The sequence below is a fragment of the Trachemys scripta genome, chromosome 9 (genome assembly GCF_013100865.1).
Source record: "Trachemys scripta elegans isolate TJP31775 chromosome 9, CAS_Tse_1.0, whole genome shotgun sequence".
In the NCBI taxonomy this organism is placed as follows: Eukaryota; Metazoa; Chordata; order Testudines; family Emydidae; genus Trachemys; species Trachemys scripta.
In genome coordinates this window covers 89,816,175-89,835,767 of record NC_048306.1, presented here as the reverse complement: position 1 = coordinate 89,835,767, position 19,593 = coordinate 89,816,175, and the positions used below count along the sequence as shown (strand labels likewise).

Sequence of the window (19,593 nt, the reverse complement as noted above, 5' to 3'; positions counted from 1 at the left end):
TCCTGGTCCCATTTTATCCAAACCCTCCAAATTTGTACTGTGGGGAAAGGGGAGGATAAATGGTTCTGATTTATCACTTAAAAGGCATATGTTTGAACAGTTTAATGTTCCTAAGAAGTTTAGTCATTCTGTTCTTAGGAACAGTATAACTTTAAATTTCATTATGGTGCTATCACATAAGTATTGATCCTATATTCTTCTCCGAAAGCCATTAATTGACTTCCCTCTACACTTACCTGTTTCACAGGCTACTTCCTGTTAAAAAAAAATAAATCCTACGAGCTGTTTTATGCTTTTCAAGAAATGGAGGATGGTCTATTTATCTCTCCACTGATTTTCTTTCAGTTTACAAAAAACAAAGCAAAAACCATTTCTATAAAAATCTGTTGTCATGGAAACCAACTTTGTTCTGGTTACACTAATGAAAGTCCCGTTGGGGCCTCATGGTTTGCACAATGTTAACAGATCTTGTAGCGAAGGTTATTTTTATACTAGTATCTCAGGCCCTGTGAATTTCTTGGGGTCAAGACAGAGAGAATGAACTTAAGGTAGTATCCTGTGCAGAGCTTCTTCAGTATGCCAGAAAATCATTGCAGCAGAGGAAGATGTAGCCAGTGAAAGAATCTTGATATCAGATACCCAGATACATCCAGTAAAGCAAGAATCCTTATGTTGGGCTGGCTCAACACTGAAGTCTTTTGGGGTGCCATTTATTACTTCTGCTTTCAGGAATGAAGTGCTCAGAGATAAGAGAACTATTTTGCATTTGCTATTCATGGTGGCATAAACGTCAGTACCAACTCTACTGTAAACATCATGCATGTGTGATGGCTGCCTCTTGGATGACACACCGGGGATTGAATCTGGGACTTCCAGAACTATAACCACAAACTGAAACAGCTTGAGCTAAAAAGCCAAGGCTGTGTAACTAAGGGCTGTTTCAATTCCTGTCCTCTGTAGATTGGCACAGAGAAGGGACCTTAACCCACATTCACCAGTGGGTTACATAAGGATGGTGCACAAGGCATGCAAGTATCATTTAGAAGTTTTAATGTATAGACTAGGCACAGAACACACCTAGTGAAGGACACTCATGAATATGCTATGCATACATTATCTTTGCATTTCTGTCAGTGGAAGTGCTTGCCATATTTTGGACCAGCCACATCCCTTTTGACTGAAATCACATACTCTGCTGCCTTAATAATGTCTTGTTGTCTTAGGCTAGGTCCACACTACCCGCCCGATTCGGCGGGTAGAGATCGATCTTCTGGGATCGATTTATCGCGTCTCATCTGGACGCGATAAATAGATCCCAGAAGCGCTCCCCCGTCAACTGCAGAACTCCTGCTCGCCGAAAGGAGGAAGCGCTGTTGACGGGGGAGCTTGCCTGCGCCGTGTGGACCCGCAGTAAGTAAACTTAGTTCGATCTAGGAAACGTCGACTTCAGCTACGCTATTCTCGTAGCTGAAGTTGCATTTCCTAGATCGATCCCCCGCCCCAGTGTGGACCAGCCCTCAGAAACTTGTATCTAATAGCATGCTCTTGTGCACGGGTAGGATCTCATTTGAATGTCCATATTGCATGCCAACTTTGCCCTCCTTGCTACATCCTGGCATAGATAAAATAAAGGAAGAGTCAAACCCACCTTATCCCACGTTATTTTGCTCATTTTCCTTCCACCTTGTTTTTTTACTGTAGTGCAGCCTGATGAAAGCATTTCTTGTTAGTTACAGTCACTGACTTCCTTCCCAGAGCCAGGGGACAGGGAGACCTCTGCTGGCGAGAAGGACAATTTGTGATGTCAGATTTTTCAGTATTGAAGGAAGAAAATGAATCTGGGGGTTTTCTGCAAGCAAGGAACGGAGAGTTTCCACTATGTGTGTGCTATTTCCCCAGAGAAATATTACAAAGGAGCACTTCATAAATTGCAGCTAAGAAAGAAGCTTTGACATTTATCAGGATCAGTCAAAGCCCAACGGAAAGTCCATGCAGCTTATTATTTAATTTGACACCAGTATATGTTGTCAATCTGTAGCCAAAAAAACCTAGCTGTTATTTCTATGCTCTCCGCATTATTCTTTTATTACTCTCAAATGTGTGAGTGTCAAACAATAGTCCATTCAGCTGAAGCAGTGTCAAAAACAGTGGGCAGCTTTAGTTACTAATATTTTTCATTAAAAGTAAACAGCATTGTTGATAGTATGGGTTTTGTCTTCATAGAGGGGGCATTGGGTGTATCAGAAAAGGGAATACAACCAAACTGAGGAAGAATCAGTTCTGACTTACAGGGAGTATAGATACTATTATTCTAAAAGTTACATCAGCTACCTGTTTTTAAGCCATTCATCCCAATTACTCCATCTTTTCTCAAACAGTTCAGCTGCTAACCTAAACAGGCAGCATGGCTTTCCATGCCTCTTAAGATTTGCATGACATGCATCTATGCAAACTGTTTGTTTGATATTGTGTCACAGAGCATCTGAGATATCGCTGTGCTTAATGACCTGTTTTCCTAAGTGCCTCCTGTAATTTCTTTCCTTAAAATTTTGTCCTTTCCAAGTACATCATCTCTGCTTTTGCTCCACATTTGCAAGGTCTTTGTTTCCTTACATAGTAGTTGCCATTTAAAAGGTAGCCTTTTTGTAACAAATTATATTAATCTCAATACAACATAGGAAAATATTACTACTTACTACCAAAAGACAGGTTCTTTTAAAAAGGCAACTACTGCACAATAAGAACTACTGACCTGGTGGTTAGTACTCTTTATTGCCCTGCTGGAGACTTATTTTTGTTTCCTAGTAATGGTCTCTCACTGCCTAAGCCATCTGGGACTCGGAGTACAACAGAACAGCACGCTCAGCCCTTGAGTGCTTTGTGTTGCTTCTCCATATGATAAAGGTTCACTGTTGGCAGGTTCCCTGGGAGTTCTATCCACTCCTCTGCAGCCAATAAGATGTTAGCAACGTCATGAGCCACAGGGCTCCTTTTGCTGCATTTGGTAGCTATTTCCATATCCGTGTACACGCAATCATCAAACCCTGATTGTGCTAATTTCACACCTCTCTCCTTTATTCAAAATTCCAAAACCAAATTTTGTTTATCTGAAACTCTGATTACACTGCTCTACAGCCAAAATGCTTCTGAAATAAATGTAGTCAAACTTTACTAATTCGGGGTCACTGAGAACGAAAATGATGCTTAAAATTGTTGATTGGCTCTAGTTTTCAAGACATGCTATTGGGTCAGTATATACAGAGTTAAGGGAAAGGGGTTGGGTCAGCTTTTGTGGCCTGCATCATGCAGGGGGTCAGACTAGATGATCATAATGGTCCCTTCTGACCTGAAAGTCTATGAGTCTATGAGTCTATACAACCCTTGACTTGGGAATGGCGGAGGATAAGTGAGTTATAAAGGGAAGGGATCTCAATTTAAACCAGAAATGGCTAAAATACATCTTTGACTGGATCTATGAATAAACCTATGACTGGGTTTGGACAGTACTTGTTTTTTAGGCAAAACAATGAATGATGCAATCTGAAGCTGGGATTGCATCATACATAATATGAATTGCATCATGTTATTTCTAGAAGTCATGGATGATGCAATCATAACGAAGCTTACATCACTCTGCTGAACAAATTGCCCTATATCAGCTCTAGAAATCATACAGTGTCATGCTCTCTTATTTGTCAGTGTTTGATTTTTCAAAGGGACACATTTCTGTTTAGCCAAAGTGAGCAGAGATGCCTCGTACTTATGTGAACAGTGCAGATAACTTCTGCTATGTTTGTGGTGAAGTGACTTTTGCATCACAAAAGCGCAGTATAACCACTATGGTTAAGAAAGCCTATCTCCTTTATTTTGGCTGCAAAATTGGAGATCAGGACAAGAGGTGGGCCCCACACATATGCTGCAACACTTGTGCAACAAATCTTCGCCAGTGGTTGAACAGGAAAAGGAAATCTATGCCTTTTGCAGTGCCAATGATTTGGAGAGAGCCAACAGATTATATCAGCAATTGTTACTTCTGCATGGTGCCTCCCTTTTCCAATTCTCTGGGATCTCTCCCCAACTCTGTTAATTCTCAGAAATAATCACTAATGGCTCAGAGATCTCTTCAGACAGTTCCTTACATATTCTAGGATGTATTTCATTAGGTCCCACCTTGAAGACATCTAACTTGTCTGAGTAATTCTTAACTTGTTCTTTTCATATTTTAGTCTCAGATTCTAACTCATTTATACTGATGTTCACTATGTTAGTCATCCAATCACTGGTAACTTTTTTGATGAAAATTGAAACAAAAAAGGCATTTAACATTTCGGCCGTTGCTGCATTTTCTGTTATTGTCTTTCCCTCCTCGATGAGTAGTGGACTTACCCTATCATGGGTCTTCCTCTTGCCTCTCATGGACTTGTAAAATGTTTTCTTGTCACCTTTAATGTCCGTAACTAGTTTAATCTTGCTTTTTGCCTTGGTCTTTCTAATTTGGTCCCTATGTGCTTGTGTTATTTTTTGTCTATATTCATCCTTTGTAATTTGACCTAGTTGTCATTTTTTGTAGACTCTTTTTTTGAGTTTCAGGTTGTCAAAGATCTCCTGGTTAAGGCCAGGTTGTCTCTTACCATACTTCTTATCTTTCATATGTATTGCAATAGTTTGCTCTTGTGCCCTTATTAATGTTTGTTTTTAAACTGCAAACTTTCCTGAACTCTTGTTTTCCCTTAGACTTGCTTCCCATGGGATCTTGTCTACCAGTTCTCTGAGTTTGTTAAAGTCTGCCTTCTTGAAGTCCATTGTCTTTATTCTGCTGTTTTCCCTCCTACCATTCCTTAGAAGCATGAACTTTATAATTTCATGATCACTTTTACCCAAGCTGCCTTCCACTCTCAAATTCTCAACCAGTTCCTCCCTGTTTGTCAGAAACAAATCTAGCACCGCATCTCCCCTAGTTGCTTTGTCCACCTTCTGTAATAAAATGTTGTCTATGATGCATTCTAAGAACTTTTGTTGGCTAATCTGTGCCCTACTGTGTTATTTTCCCAATGGATGTCTGGGCAGTTGAAATACCCCATCACCACCAAGTCCTATGATTTGGATGGTTTTGTTAGTTGTTCAAAAAAATTATCATCCACCTCTTCTTCTTGGTTAGATGGTCTATCGGAGACACCTACCATGATATTACTCTTGGTTTTTTACCCCTTTTATCTATACCCAGAGACTTTCAACAGGTCTGCCTCCCACTTCTATCTCAACCTCAGTGCAAGTGTATACATCTTTGATATACAAAGCAACACCTTCTACCTTTTTTCCCTGCCTGTCCTTCCTTAGCAAGCTGTACCTTCTATGCGAATAATCCAGTCCTGTGAATTATCCCACCAAGTTTTTTTATGCCAATTATGTTGTAATTGTGTTTATGCACTAGTATTTCTAGTTCTTCCTGCTAATTCCTCATATTTCTTGCATCAGTATAGAGACATCTAAGATGTTCATTAGATTGCCCCTCTATATTCCCTCTTGTCTCTCCTTTGTCCCTAATGTGATTGCCCATGTTCCCCACAGATTCTGACCTGTCATCTAGCTCTCCATGTTTTGGATTTACCTTTGAGTTTTATCTCTTGCCTCTGTTGAACCTCATTTAAAGCCCACCTCACTGGGTTAGTCCATCTGTATCTGAAGATACTCTGCACCTTCCTTGATAGGTGGACCCCATCTCTGCTCAGCAGTTCTTCTTCTTGGAGCAGCATCCCATGGTGGAGGAAGCTAAAGCCCTTCTGGTGACATCATCCGCATAGCCATACCTTCACCTCCAAGATGTGTCTGTCTCTGCTTGGGCCAACCCTTGACCGAAGGATCATGAGAACACAACCTGAGCCCCCAACTCCTTCCTCTTCACTCCCAGGGCAGTGTAATCACTTCTGATCTGCTTGCAGTATCATTAGTCCCCACCTGGGTGAGCAGCACAGAGAGTCAGATGATCCACAGCAATCTTTCTGTAATCTATCATATATGGGCCCCTAGCAGGCAACACACCTCCTGGGATGCCACGTCAGTCCAGCAGATGGATGCCTCCTTCTCCCTTAAAAGGGAGTCACCAACTACCAGCCCCATAGTTTCCTCTTGGGAATGGTGGGTGCAATCCTTCCAGCCTTGGGGGTCAGGAGCAGTGAAAGCTTCCTAAAAGTGGGGGGCCACTTCCCCTGAGGCCACTTCCTGCTCCCCCCATGCCACTCCTTCCCCCTGAACTTCTGCTCTCGCACCACCCCTTCTCCTGGAGCCCCCACCCTCACCCCACCCCTTTTCCCTGAGGCCCTGCCCCCCTACTACCCCTTTCCCCAAGTCCCCCACCCCTAACTCTCTCTTCTATGCCCCCTCCTCCCTGTTGCTTGCCCTTACAGCCAGGAAAAAGTGGTGAAGCCATGACCCCCTGGCTCCCCCTGTTCCAGCACAACTGTTGGGGGTACATGGCTTCTCCTTCTCCACCTTTGGGGGAGATTCCTCATCCTATTTCTCATGCTATTGTACTAGTAATAATAGATGTTCAGGGCCAGTGGAGATCATAATTACCACTTCCAGTTCTCATCACAGACCCCTCATACTGTTCTGCCTGGTCTGGCCATATGCGTTCTGTTGGAATCAGCAGTACTCATGCATCTAAAACTTTCTTTGAGTCTTTTAATATGTATCCTTTAAGATTAAGACAGACTTCAGGGTCTGTTGTGGTGTCCTCAGTTCTATATAAATATCTTATTGTTTTACACCACCAAGTGGCCAGATTGAGCAGACATAGCAAGAATTTTTGAATCTAGCCTTACTACCTTAACACATGCTGGGTTTGGGTTTGTTGCGGTAGCCCTTACAGGGCACAGGTGCTTTCTAGCGACTGCTAGCGACTGCTTTCCAAACTTCATTTGGATATAACAAAAGACCTCTCATTTTGGAAGAGATATTTAAATGTCAAGCTGATTCTTGAACAATTGCCTCTGCGACCTTCCACTCTTGGATGCATTTGCCGTTACCACCGTAGTCATCCTGAAAGCAGTGACTATTGGGGCGGTGTCCATGCCCCCTTGTGGCAGTGCTCAGAGTGCAAGTACATGAGAAGCTGCAACCTCAATAGCTCTCATGTCCTTTACTGTTCATGTGAGGGGCTTCAGAGGCAGCAACTCCTCTCCCTATTCTTTGTCCGGCTTTAGGTGAGTTATCAGGGGTTTGTGGAGTTGGTTGTAGGTTTTGGTAAGTTCAGTCCAAGCTTGACACCAGTACAGGCTTCAGACTGGATGGCAAAGGGTAGCACTACGTCAGAGCAGATCGCGGCAAGGATAGGAAAAAGCTATGTGCCCCCATGCCACTCCACTCTGCCTCCTATTTGTTCCTTTCTTCATGGGTAAGTAGCTGAAGGAAGAAGTTGCTACGCGTTTCTCATTAGGGTCAACAACAGAAATTCTCAAGAGAGAGTGAGGGAAAAGACTAATTTCTAATGGGTAAAGAAGGGTAGACTTTGAGGTGCATTGCTAAAAATAGAGGGTAAGAATGGAAACTGCCCAGCAACATTTTAGTGGTCATTGCTGGACTTGCTATTAAACTTAGTACCTTCCATCTGAGTTCTCAAACATTTTGGCTATTAATGAATTAAGCCCCCAATATCCCTATAATGCAAGAAGTGTTATTTAATTTACAGATGAAGAAGCAAAGGCAGAGATTAAGGCCAACGTTTTCAAATGCAGCCACTAACTTTGGGTTTGTCAGGTTTGGGAATGATATTTCAGAGGTGCTGAGCCCCGGGTACTGCCTCTGACTTCAGCTGGAGTTGTTGATGTGCAGTTCCTCTGAAATTCAGGCCGTATTTTAGGTGTCTCAAGCGGGACACCACGCTTTTGAAATTTGGGTCTGACTTAGTCAGTGTCATCCAAGGAAACGATGACAGAGCTGGGAATGGAACCCAGGTGCTAATTCCCAGTCCCATTGCTTTAACCAGAAGTCCTAAAAAAAGAAACTGTGAAGAGAAGAGGTCGCTTTCCCTGCAGGACTATTCATTGGAAAAGCCTGATTATTTGAACTGACTCTAATAAACTGCCGGCAACTGCTTGTTCTCTTTCAGTCCAGATTATCCATGTGCATTTTCTGCCACCTGAGCAATATGAGTAATTAGGAGTGTATTGAGAGCCTTAGAAATTACACGTTTGTACAGGTCTGTATTTTATACTGTGATGCCATGTCACTGGAGGTGTCAGAAACAGGGAGATGATACCATGAACTGGAGTCATATTACATCGGAGTGTCTTGAAAATGCTGTTTATCTGACCATAGGCATAAAGCTATAATTTGTCCTGCCCCTGCATAGCTGCTTTAGGGGAGGAAGTGTACAAATAGGAGCTTTCTTCCCTTCTTGTGTCTCTCTGCCTTCCTCCTCCCCCATCCCCAGGTAGGGACAGAGGGCAAGTACATTCCTTGCGCTCAGGGGAGTGCAGGGACAGGTTAGGCACCTAATTCCCATTGAAATCCAGGGGAGTTAGGCACTTAACTCACTTAGACACTTTTGAAAATCTATCAGCATCTTTAGGCTCCTAAATGTACTTGTACTTGAAAATGTAGCCCTTGGAAGCCTAAGTCCCACTGGCTTTAAATAACAGCTAGGCTTCTAAGAACCACGGGCTTTTTTGAAAATGGGACTTAGGCACTTTTGAAAATGTTACTTCAGATCCTCTGCTGGTGACCCATATTCACGTCCTTCTCTCTTATCGGCTCCTTCATTGGAGCTATAACTTTATTTCTGCAGATGACTCATTATTCCATATCCTTTGCTCTGATTTCTGTCTTCATTGCTTTACGTTTGAAAGGATTTCAGCAAAGGGGATAATGCTGTCTTCAAATCTAAGGCAATTTGGGTCCTGGGAAGCTTTCTGTCAATCTGGTGGCCTTCTTCTTCCTTTTATAATAAACAAATAAATTGCTGATAATACTTTACAGAGTTATGAAGGGCTTTCCTTCTGAAAATCTCAGAGAGCATTGCAAACATTAATGAATTAATATAACACTTTTGGGAAGAAGTTATCCTCATTTTGGAAACAGAGATACTACAATGAGGAGTCCGGTGGCACCTTAAAGACTAACAGATTTATTTGGGCATAAGCTTTCGTGGGTAAAAAACCCCACTTCTTCAGATGCATAGAGTGAAAATTTCTATGCATCTAAAGAAGAGGGTTTTTTACCCACAAAAGCTTATGCCCAAATAAATCTGTTAGTCTTTAAGGTGCCACTGGACTCCTCGTTATTTTTATGGATACAGACTAACATGGCTACCCCGATACTTGACAGGGAGATTAAAGTGATTTTCACAAGGTCATAAAGGAATTTCTTGATGTCCTGGGGAACAGAACCCGGATTTCCTAATTGTGAGGCTTTTGGTTTAACCACGAGATTGTCCTACCTCTCATTTATGATTTCTGAAGACCCTCCAGGGAACAGTTAAAGCATTTAGATGAAATAGTGGCTCTTACGAGTAATCCCATGTGTCAGCTTGATCTTCTAATTTTCCATAGTCAGTTCTTGTAGAATGTGTGTCTACTATCACCTCTTCTTCTAGTGCTTCCAATATTCCATCCTTTTCTACCTTTGCAAAATCTACAGTGTGCATTAGGCCATTAAAAAAATAACCCAAGTTATTAACATTTAGAAATTAGCTACAGTACAAGCAGAGTATCTTTTATATATGTATATTGAATGGGATGGACCAAATAGCAGGTTGATATAATACTAAATATGGATTAATACCAGAGACTGTAAAGACTCTAAGGGAGCCATCCATTGTGAGTTAGTCAATTTTACGCTTAAAATTAGAGAAAGAATAAAATTTACACAACTCTACATTATACTGAAAGATTGTATTTTTATTAAGGGTTTATGATGAGAATACATATCATGAGAGTGAAGCTCAATGGCTTTATAAATGTCACCTGAACTCCCATGATAAACAGAGCGCTATAATACGCACACCACATTATGGGGTATCATTTATTTCCCATTTCCATCTGTGTTTTGGGAAGAGCAGAAAGTACAGGTCCCTTGAAACAGAGGTCCCTTGTGTATAGTAATTGACATTCATTTAAAACAGAGTGAGACACCATCTTCTGTATTGCTATTGTGATTTGTATTATAGTAACACCAGAACTGAGATTGGGCTGCTGTAAAAACACAGAGTAAGAGAAAGTCTCTTCTGCAAAGAACTTACATGCTAGAGTTAGGATAGGTAACAGGTAGGAGAAAGGAAGGATTATTATCCCCATTTTGCTGATGGGGAACTGAGGCAGAGAGAGACTAAGGGCCAGATTTGTAAAGGTATTTTGGTGCTGAAAGGTGTAGATACGTTCCTAGTGGGATTTACGGAAGTGCCTAAGAAGGGGCAGAAATTTAGCAAGAACTGGAGCAGATACTGTAAACTAAACATGGAGGCATGAAATTTGTACATGGTTAGAATCCTGTTCATAGAAATGAGAACAAAATAATGGGGAAGAATAATAGGGAAATGGTATCATCTGAAGTACAATGGTGCCTTGAGGCCCTACCATTGGGCTAAGCACTGTACAAAGATGTAGTAAGAAATGGCCCTTGCTGTCTTACAAATTAAATAGGCAAGATAGTCAAGTATTATTGTTCCTACTTTACAGACAGGAAGCTGGGTCACAGAGACATGAGGTGGCTTTACTGTTTGTACTGAATCCACATCTGAGTCCCAGTCCAGTGCTTGAACTACAAAACTACCCCTGAAAACTGTTTGAAGCTGAGGAGGAACAGGCGGTCCATAGAAATGACAGGTGGATTTGGGGCTACATTTTCAACAGAATGGAGTCACTTGGATGATAGGCTCAGCGAGTGTTGCCTGGAGTGAGAATGGGGAAACAATCTGCTGGCATATGCCAACTGACCCACCTGGTCATACTTGGCCCATGGCAGAGCGGCTTGGCATCCGCACAGTGACACATTCATACTGCAGTGGACAGAGTGAGGCCGTGATGAGCATGACATTTTGGACTAAGGATTTGCAAAATGTAATCTTTAAAATTGCAGCAGTTGTTGAGTAATAGGTCCAGATGCAATCCCAACCAGCAAATGTCGCTTATTTCTGCATTCTCCTAACATAAAGCCAGCTGAATGGATTATAGATCCAATCCGTGCACCTTCCCATCTCAGCAAAGCTTAGAAAATGGACACATGTCAAACCTGGATAGATAACATTCTTGGTCTTGGAAAGAATCCATAGTTATTAAATAAATCTCTCCTCATCACACATGCGCCTGGTGAGCTGGAACTAGAACAAAGACTTTCAGCTTTTCTGGCCTTCTTCAGGCCTCGCCACTCGACTTGAAGAAGAACTGCTTTAGTTCATAATAAAAGTCTCGTCTTTCTTTTGAGCTAGACACTAGAGGGCAGCATCACTCACATACACACACAGTACATTGTAATACTAACTATTGCATTTACCAGAGCAGGGGGAAATATTACAGACCACCCTGCATATAAATTATGAACAACAATACAGAATCGTTCTACAAATGTAGGCAAAAACCTTCCAGACCTCTTGCATGGTTCTTATGTAGCTTCTCCCTTCCTCCTCAGTTACATGCTGGGAGTGAAATCCTGGCCCCGTTAAAGTTAATGAGAGTTTTGCCATTAACTTCACGGTGGCTGTGATTTCACCCTTTGTGTCTACTGTATCAGGGTACAAGAATACTAACTGTGCTAAGTTAGATGCTGTTCTTTTCAACAGGATGGAGTCACATGGACGATAGGCTCACGTGTGTTGCCTGGAGTGATGATGGGGAAACAAACTGCTGGCATATGCCAAACAACCCATCTGGTCATATTTGTCCCATGTGCTCAGTTAGGTGCTGTTCTTTGTCCTACTGAAGTCAATGGGACTTAGAATCACAGCATCTCAGGGTTGGAAGGAACCTGAGGAGGTCATCTAGTCCAACCCACTGCTCAAAGCAGGACCAATCCCCAGACAGATTTTTACCCCAGTTCCCTAAATGGCCCCCTCAAAGATTGAGCTCACAACGCTGGGTTTAGCAGGCCAATGCTCAAACCACTGAGCTATCCCTCCCCCGCACAAGTCCCACTGACTTGTGCCAGTGACTTGAATGAGGGCTAGATAGAGAGCCTTAGAGCTAAATCTAGCCCTCAGGTGCAAATCCATGGCTTCCACTGAAGTCATCTCTCCCATTGAAGTCAATGGAAGCTGCATGCATACAACTGAGAGCAGATTTCATTCCTAGGTCTATAATACAGTATCACAATATGCAGCCTCCTAATACCAGGCCTGCTTTGAAATGTTTATTATTAAATCCTTGTAATTTTTGGTCAGATCTTGTTAAGAACATAATACTGGCTTGGAAAACAATCGGAAAGGGTATTAGAACAGGACTGGGATTACTCGTTGCGATACACTTAACTGAGGGGAGATTTCAAATTCAATTTACAGTAATGTCAAAGTACAATTAATATATAGGCAGTGATAAGGGAAACATGCAGATGTACACATTGATAGCACTACATCAACAAATAAACTTTTGGTGCTAGTAATTAGGTACACAAGATTATTATATGTTTAATTGACTAAAGTGACAATTTGGAATTACATCTAGTCACATTTAATTGGATTTGGAATCTCCAGAGGATAGGAAATGGAGAGCAGTTTGGAGAAGCAGCCATAAAAGCAAACTGATTTTCTAAAGTCAATGAAAGCAATGCATTAATATCTGCTTTACAATAGTTTTTAATATCCCCTCAGTCTAATGAGAGTAATGCAATGGTTATAACAAACTGTCTGGATACTAAAGCGTATTCAATTAGATACAAAGATTGCTGATTGGTTTGGGTTTTTTTTTATAGCATAATTTAATCAAAGGTGAACTATGTTTGACTTTGCTGTAGACTGAGGTATTCTCAGACTCGCAGTACATCTCAGTGCTGTTCTGGAAGAAATTTAGACTATATTATAATATTTTAGTCCATAAATGCTTTAAAGCATAATAAGCAGCAGCCAGAATAAAATATTTTTGAGCAGCCATTAAACATCTGAGCACAATATAAATAGAAAAACCATAAAAGGAAAAAATGTAAGGTTGTTTTCTCGCATATAGTTTAGCTACCTAATAAAAATGCTTGCTGTAGTCCCAAAATGTGTTTTACTGTTGAGCAAGGACTGATAGTTATGTATAACTGTGTGCCCTTTTTATATAAACTTCATATTATATTCATTTTATATTATCTGCTTTAAAAACTTGGTACTTTTACCTCCCTCCCCTCCCCAACATTCACGTCTTTATTCTGCTCTTGTCATTAGGAGTGCCATGACTGCTGACTACATGTACTGGCTGTCAGGAGGCAGTGAGCAGCATATAAGCAAGCTCATCAAACTGTATTGGCAGGTAAAAATTGATGGTCTAACTAGAAAGGAGGAGCCCATCTCACTATTAGGACCAAAATGAAGGATTAGTGCTTAAAAGACTGCCGACAAAGATAGCTCTGGGGCATATCAATCAGCAGGACACTGTATAGCGCTAACGTATTTATAATTAAGTAGATTTTCTGTGACTAATTTTAAGGGCAAAATTCAAGGTTGTTGTTAACCCTTGGCTCATACTTCAATTTTATGGAGTGCTATAACATTTAATTCCAGATACTGAGCCTTTTTAAAAAAAATTTTGGCTGAGACTGTTTTTCTGATAAATTTTCATACTCTTTGAAATGGAAGGGAAAAAGACCTAACCAGTGGTCTCAGGGAAACAGAGTACAATAAGAAAGACAACTAGTAAGACCCCAGTTCTGCAAAGATTAATCACTGCATGTAGTCCTATCAGCTTTGATGAGCCTCATCACTCGAGCAATGATTACTCCCTTGAGTAAGGTTTTGTAGGATCAGGGCCCTGATCTAACAAAGCACTCGAGCACATGTTTAACTTTAAGCACATGTGTAGCCCCACTGACTGTAATGGGAGTACCGGTATTCTTGGAAGTAATCAAGTAAGTGTTTGCTGGATTGGGGCTTAGTGCTAGATCACTGGTACTGGTTACATTTCTAGCCTCTGTCCCAAACACACCCACGTATACACACGCACACATCTATGCTCCGGAAACTCTACTTACTCCAGTAACTACTTGAGAGTCTCTCCTCCTTCCTGTCTCTTTATTTTTAGGATTGGGTTAAGGGGCTAATAGCAGGATCTCCTTATTTTTCAGTTGCTTCTTCCCATCCACTCTCTGGGCATTAGTTCCCTACTTCTCTCCTTCCTGTTTGTGCCTTCCCTCCTGATTGCCCAAGCTGGCCCTAAGCACAACCAAAGCATGGTGCCAAGACTGTGTAGCAGCTGGGGTTCCACCCTGGGGGGACCCACCTCCTGTGCAACCTCTGCAATTTGAGATGGGGCCCAGTCCACTCATCTAGCAGTGAAACCCAACAGGAACGAAACGGTTCATCCCCTACCATCAGAGGGTAATTCATGGGCTCTCCCTCCACATGCCAGCACTTAGAGAGCTCACCTTTGCTTTTGGCCCTATCAGTCATAAAGCTAATCCTTTCCACTCCCTGATTGATATTTGCCCCAGCTGTACCTCCCTATCTGCATGCCCCGTTGTCCATAAATACATGCTTCATGGCCTGGCTCCCAGGATGAGATGAAAGAGGTTTTATGTCAAGCTACTTTGTCACTGGTTAAATGGTTAATAAAAATCCATACAATCTATAAAGGTTTCATACATTATGCATAAACTTTACCTTATGATAAAATATCGGGGTCTGACTCTGATCCCGCTTACACTGGCATACACCACATCACAGATACTCTTTGAGCAAAAGAAAAAACATTTCTAATTTACTTCAGTGTAATGAAGATCAGAATCAGGCCCTTTATGTTCCAGTGTCACTCCTGGAGGTCTGCAGGATGAATCTTCCCTTTCCTAAATTGTTAGCTGCATCCTCTGACTTCTTATTTATACACACGAATACATCTCACTCTAGGAGCCACCGTCTTTCAGAACTGTTGTGAGTGCAAAGCATGTCTAGTTCAGAGTATTACCCATTGGGCTAGCATTTGCTGTGCCTGTGAACTTTCAAATGTGAATAGATCAAAGGACCTGTGTATTAACCTCTACCTCAGCCCAGGTTCCAGCTCCACTCCCATTCTGTGGACTTGATTCATGGGCTGGGCACTGGGAAGAGTATTTGCCCCCTAGGTGCTTACTACATATGCATCAGGAGATCCAGTAAAGTCCCAACTCCCCAAGACCTCACTGGTGGGAACATGCAGTCTTTGCCTTCTCTGTTCCTGCTTCTTTTCTGCCTGTCCTTGGAGCTGGAATTTCTTGTCTCCTTTGTTTGCAGAAGCTGTGAAGTGTCAATGAAGATCTTCCCATTTGTTTGATCCAGGGCCGGCTCTGGCTTTTTTGCTGCCCCAAGCAAAAAAAAAAAAAAATTGGGGCGGCCAGAACGGTAAAGCAAAAAAAACCAAACCTGCGGCGCGGCCGGAGCCAGGGTGCAGGGGGACTCCCTGCACTGCAGACGTGCCCCGGCTAGCGGGGGGAAGGGGGAAGGGGGAAGGGGGAGGGAGCGGGGGGAGAGAGAGAAGGGGGCCGGCCAGGGCTTCAGCGGGGCGCTCGCCACGCGGCCCCGACCGCCGCGCCGCCTGCCAGGAGGGCTCCGCGCCGCTCCGGTCGGCGGGGAGGGAAGGACTTGGGCTACCCTGCCAGGCTTGCTACAGACCTGGCACTGGCTGGGGCAGATGGAGTGCGCAGCCTGCTCCCAGCCGAGCGCTCCCCTCCTCCGCGCCACTGCCCCCTACAGGGCAGCCGGACAGCAAAAAAAAAAAAAAACAAAAAAAGTGGCTGTGCCGCCCTAGGATTGGGCAGAATGCCGCCCCGTAGAATCTGCTGCCCCATGCACGAGCTTGCTCGACTTGTGCCTGGAGCCAGCCCTGGTTTGATCTCTCCAGGTGTTTGATTTTCACTGTGGGGCAGACATTGCTTCACTGAGCAAAGTCACTGGCTTTCAATTTAGTGTCTTTAGCATGGGCTAAGGACTCAATAACATCTAGGAGTGTTCACATACAGGCAGCTAGGGGCCCAATATTGTGCCCATTGAAATCAATAGAAGTACTGGGGCCTGAGAAAGCACTGTATGTTGAAGATGCATGAACAACAACCTTACCTTTTTGAGTTGCTGAATTCTGTGCATTCAGCATTAAGTGTCCCTTCAGTGTTAATAGTGCCCATAGCAATGATTACCCAGTATTTTGTGGGGCATGACACCATAGTGAGACCTATCACCAGAGGGTGACCGGGTAGCATTAACAAGTACTAATCTTTATGTTAATGTTCTCTCTTTATCTCTGGATAAAGCTGAAAATAACTTGTCACGACTGTACATGCTTGTGTGCCTTTGTAACCAAAGCAACAGCTATTGATGCATACTCCTTTTCTTGTTAACCATTCTCCTCCTCCGGAATTCTGCAAGGCTGTCTCACGATTTTGAGGGAAAGTAGAGAAGAGGACATACCCAGGGCAGGGTATCTTGGTGGAGATCATTGAGGCTCTTTACTTCGGTAAAGATTGATTTTTATGCGGGGGGAAACTATCACACTTTAATTCAGATCCAATGGGCAGACAGAAAGTTTTCAGGATTCTACTGGCTATCTTTGTTTCTTCACTCAGTGATTTTGCTTTGGAATAAGACTCACAGCCCATCTTCTGCCTCTTCCATGGCTTTGAATGTGTTATCACCCTTCTTGAATCTTTCCACTGCTAGCTTCCTCTTACTGCGTAAAATTGAGGCTCTTTATCCATATAGATACAGCTCTTTATTATCATGTTGCCTCCATCAAAATCTCAGCATTTTTTTCTTCCTCTGTTCCTTATGATCACATTGATCCTTTCACCTTATTTCTCCCTTCGTCTGCCTCTCGACGAAGGAGCTTGGGTTGTTTAGTCTGACAAAGCGAAGGCTGAGGGGGGATATGATTGCTATCTTTAACTATATTAGAGGGATTAATACGAGGGAGGGAGAAGAATTATTCCAGCTTAGTACTAATGTGGATACGAGAACGAATGGACATAAACTGGCCGTGGGGAGGTTCAGCCTTGAAATTAGACGCAGGTTTCTGACCGTCAGAGGGGTGAAATATTGGAACGGCCTTCCGAGGGAAACGGTGGGGGCGACGGACCTGTCTGGTTTTAAGATTAAGTTAGATAAATTTATGGAGGGAATGGTTTAATGGTAAAACATAGTAGTCAAGGAAAACCAAGAAATGGTAGGTAAATTGTATAATGGCTGACAGGGGTCAGGCTGGAGACTCTTGCCTATATGCTCGGGGTCTTACTGATCGCCATATTTGGGGTCGGGAAGGAATTTTCCTCCAGGGCAGATTGGCTGAGCCTCTGGAGGTTTTTCGCCTTCCTCCGCAGCATGGGGCAGGGATCTCTAGCAGGAGGGTTTCTGCCAATTGAAGTCACCTAAAACAGGATTGGGGACTTCAACAGCAGAGTCCAGGGAAGGGGTAGGGACGGTTTTATGGCCTGCAGCATGCAGGGGGTCAGACCAGATGATCATAATGGTCCCTTCTGACCTTAAAGTCTATGAGTCTATGAGTCTATGAGTCTCTAGTTTTGGGTTGCCCCTACCCCTGGCAACATCTGCCAAAAATCCTCTTTCTCCTTCAAATCCCTCCTTAAAACATGCCGGTTCAAACAGTCCTTTCTCATTATAGTAACGCTTAGACTTTTTTTTTCTCCACTGATGACCTATGTCTTCTCTTGTGTTTGTTTGCCTTTATATATATATTGTATACACATTGTAAACTCTTACCGATCTTAAAGCCACCCAGGATTATTGTGATGATCTAATCTAACCTCCTGTATAAAACAGGAGACCTGGCTGCAACTCCTGACTCTGCCATAGACTTCCTGTGTCATCTTGAGTAAGTCACTTAAGATCTGATCTACAGCCAGTTAAAGTTATTTCTTCTCTGTCATACTTATTTGGATTATAAGCTCTTTAGGGCAGGAACTGTCCTATTAGTATGTGCTTCCATCATTAGAGTATTTGAGCACCTCCCAACCTTTAATATATTTTTCTTCCCAGTACACCTATGAGGTATGGAATTTCTATTATTGCCATTTTGCAGATGGGGAAACTGAGTCAGAGAGAGACCAAGTGACTTGTGCAAGATCACACAGGGTAGTTGTGGCAAAGCAGGAATTGAAACTAGGTCTGCATCAGCCTAGGCTACTGCACTAACCACTTGACCATCCTTCCTCACTGAGGAAGTGTTTGTACAACCCCATTGCCATCAGAATCCTAATCACAGTTGGAGTTTCTGTAATGTTTTGTCCCTTTGCTTATGAGATTGTACCAATCACTTGTACTTGAATTTTTCACTGCTCCATAAAATAGCAGTGAGCTAATATCATGTCTGATGCTATTTTAAAGACGTTTTGTTGCTGTAGTTGTTATTAGTATCTTCATCCAGGCAGCCTTCTGTATGTATCTAGCCAGGTTATTTTTAAATTATTTTTTTCCACACAGTCGTTTCCCTTTATTAATTTTCCTCCCTTCCACATGATTTCTACTTAGTAATATTTTTTTAATATCAGATAATTAATGGCAGGGTCATTGCTGGTTGAATCATACCAATTTTTTCATCCATTGAGAAGTTAACACTTTGAATGTCGCTCTTATTAAAACAAATGGTTTAATTATCTCTAATTTCAGAAGGGATGGATTTATTTAACCAATATTTCAGTTTAAAGTAATAGACAATACATATCTTGGTCATAGTCAATAGCTATTGAAATCCCAATATAAAGCACAATACAAAACCCAATAAAAATTTTAACCATTAATGAAGACCCATAAATCATGTTGTAAAAATGAGGTGTAAAAAGAGAGCAATCTGGTTGGGTAACAGAAGGTCCATATCATTTTAAAAAATGCAGGAGGGAACAAAAATAATATGAAAATGCCAGGATCCTGAACTCATACTCTGCTTAGGGGATGGGTTTACTAGACTGCAGAGGGAAAAGAGCTTGAAGATTCATGGGGGAATCTAGACCCATCCAGGAGGCTGCCAAGGAAACGTCAGGAAAACCCAGCCTCACCTCCCTCCCAGGCTGCAGGTCTTCTTCAGGAGTTATGCATCCATTATCCTGTTTCCCCCCATCACTGCATACCACCTCCTCTCTGAAAGGAGATGAAGCAATGCGTGTGCAGTTCCTAGAAGTATTAACTGCCACATGACTTTCCACTTGGACATCTGCTCTTATTCTAAGGGGGGATACCACACAGAGCTTTAGATGAAGTCTCTTAGAAGGGAGTAAACAGTCGGTAGTTTTCAAAAACATGCCTTAATTCTACATATAGTCAAGTTGCGCGGCCACTAGATCAGCAACTCTTCACTTACATAAAATGCAATCTACCATTGCACTGGCCCAGTCATGTTAGTTGATGTGTCTCTGAAACCCAATAACGTCATCCTGTTCGTAGGCAGACCATGTCTGTCTCAGTCTGTCACTGACTGATTAAGCGTCTCATGTTTG

General features: G+C 42.4%; 1 protein-coding gene across 1 annotated transcript in view; it reads left to right on the top strand.

Annotated features, from left to right (window-relative positions):
* The window catches only part of SPATA16 (spermatogenesis associated 16), a 120,472-nt gene that overhangs the window by 39,648 nt on the left and 61,231 nt on the right, over positions 1-19,593 (top strand). The window contains exon 4 of the mRNA XM_034781902.1: positions 13,352-13,436. Within this exon, the coding sequence (XP_034637793.1) occupies positions 13,352-13,436 (85 nt within the window). The remainder of the gene's footprint in view (positions 1-13,351; positions 13,437-19,593) is intronic.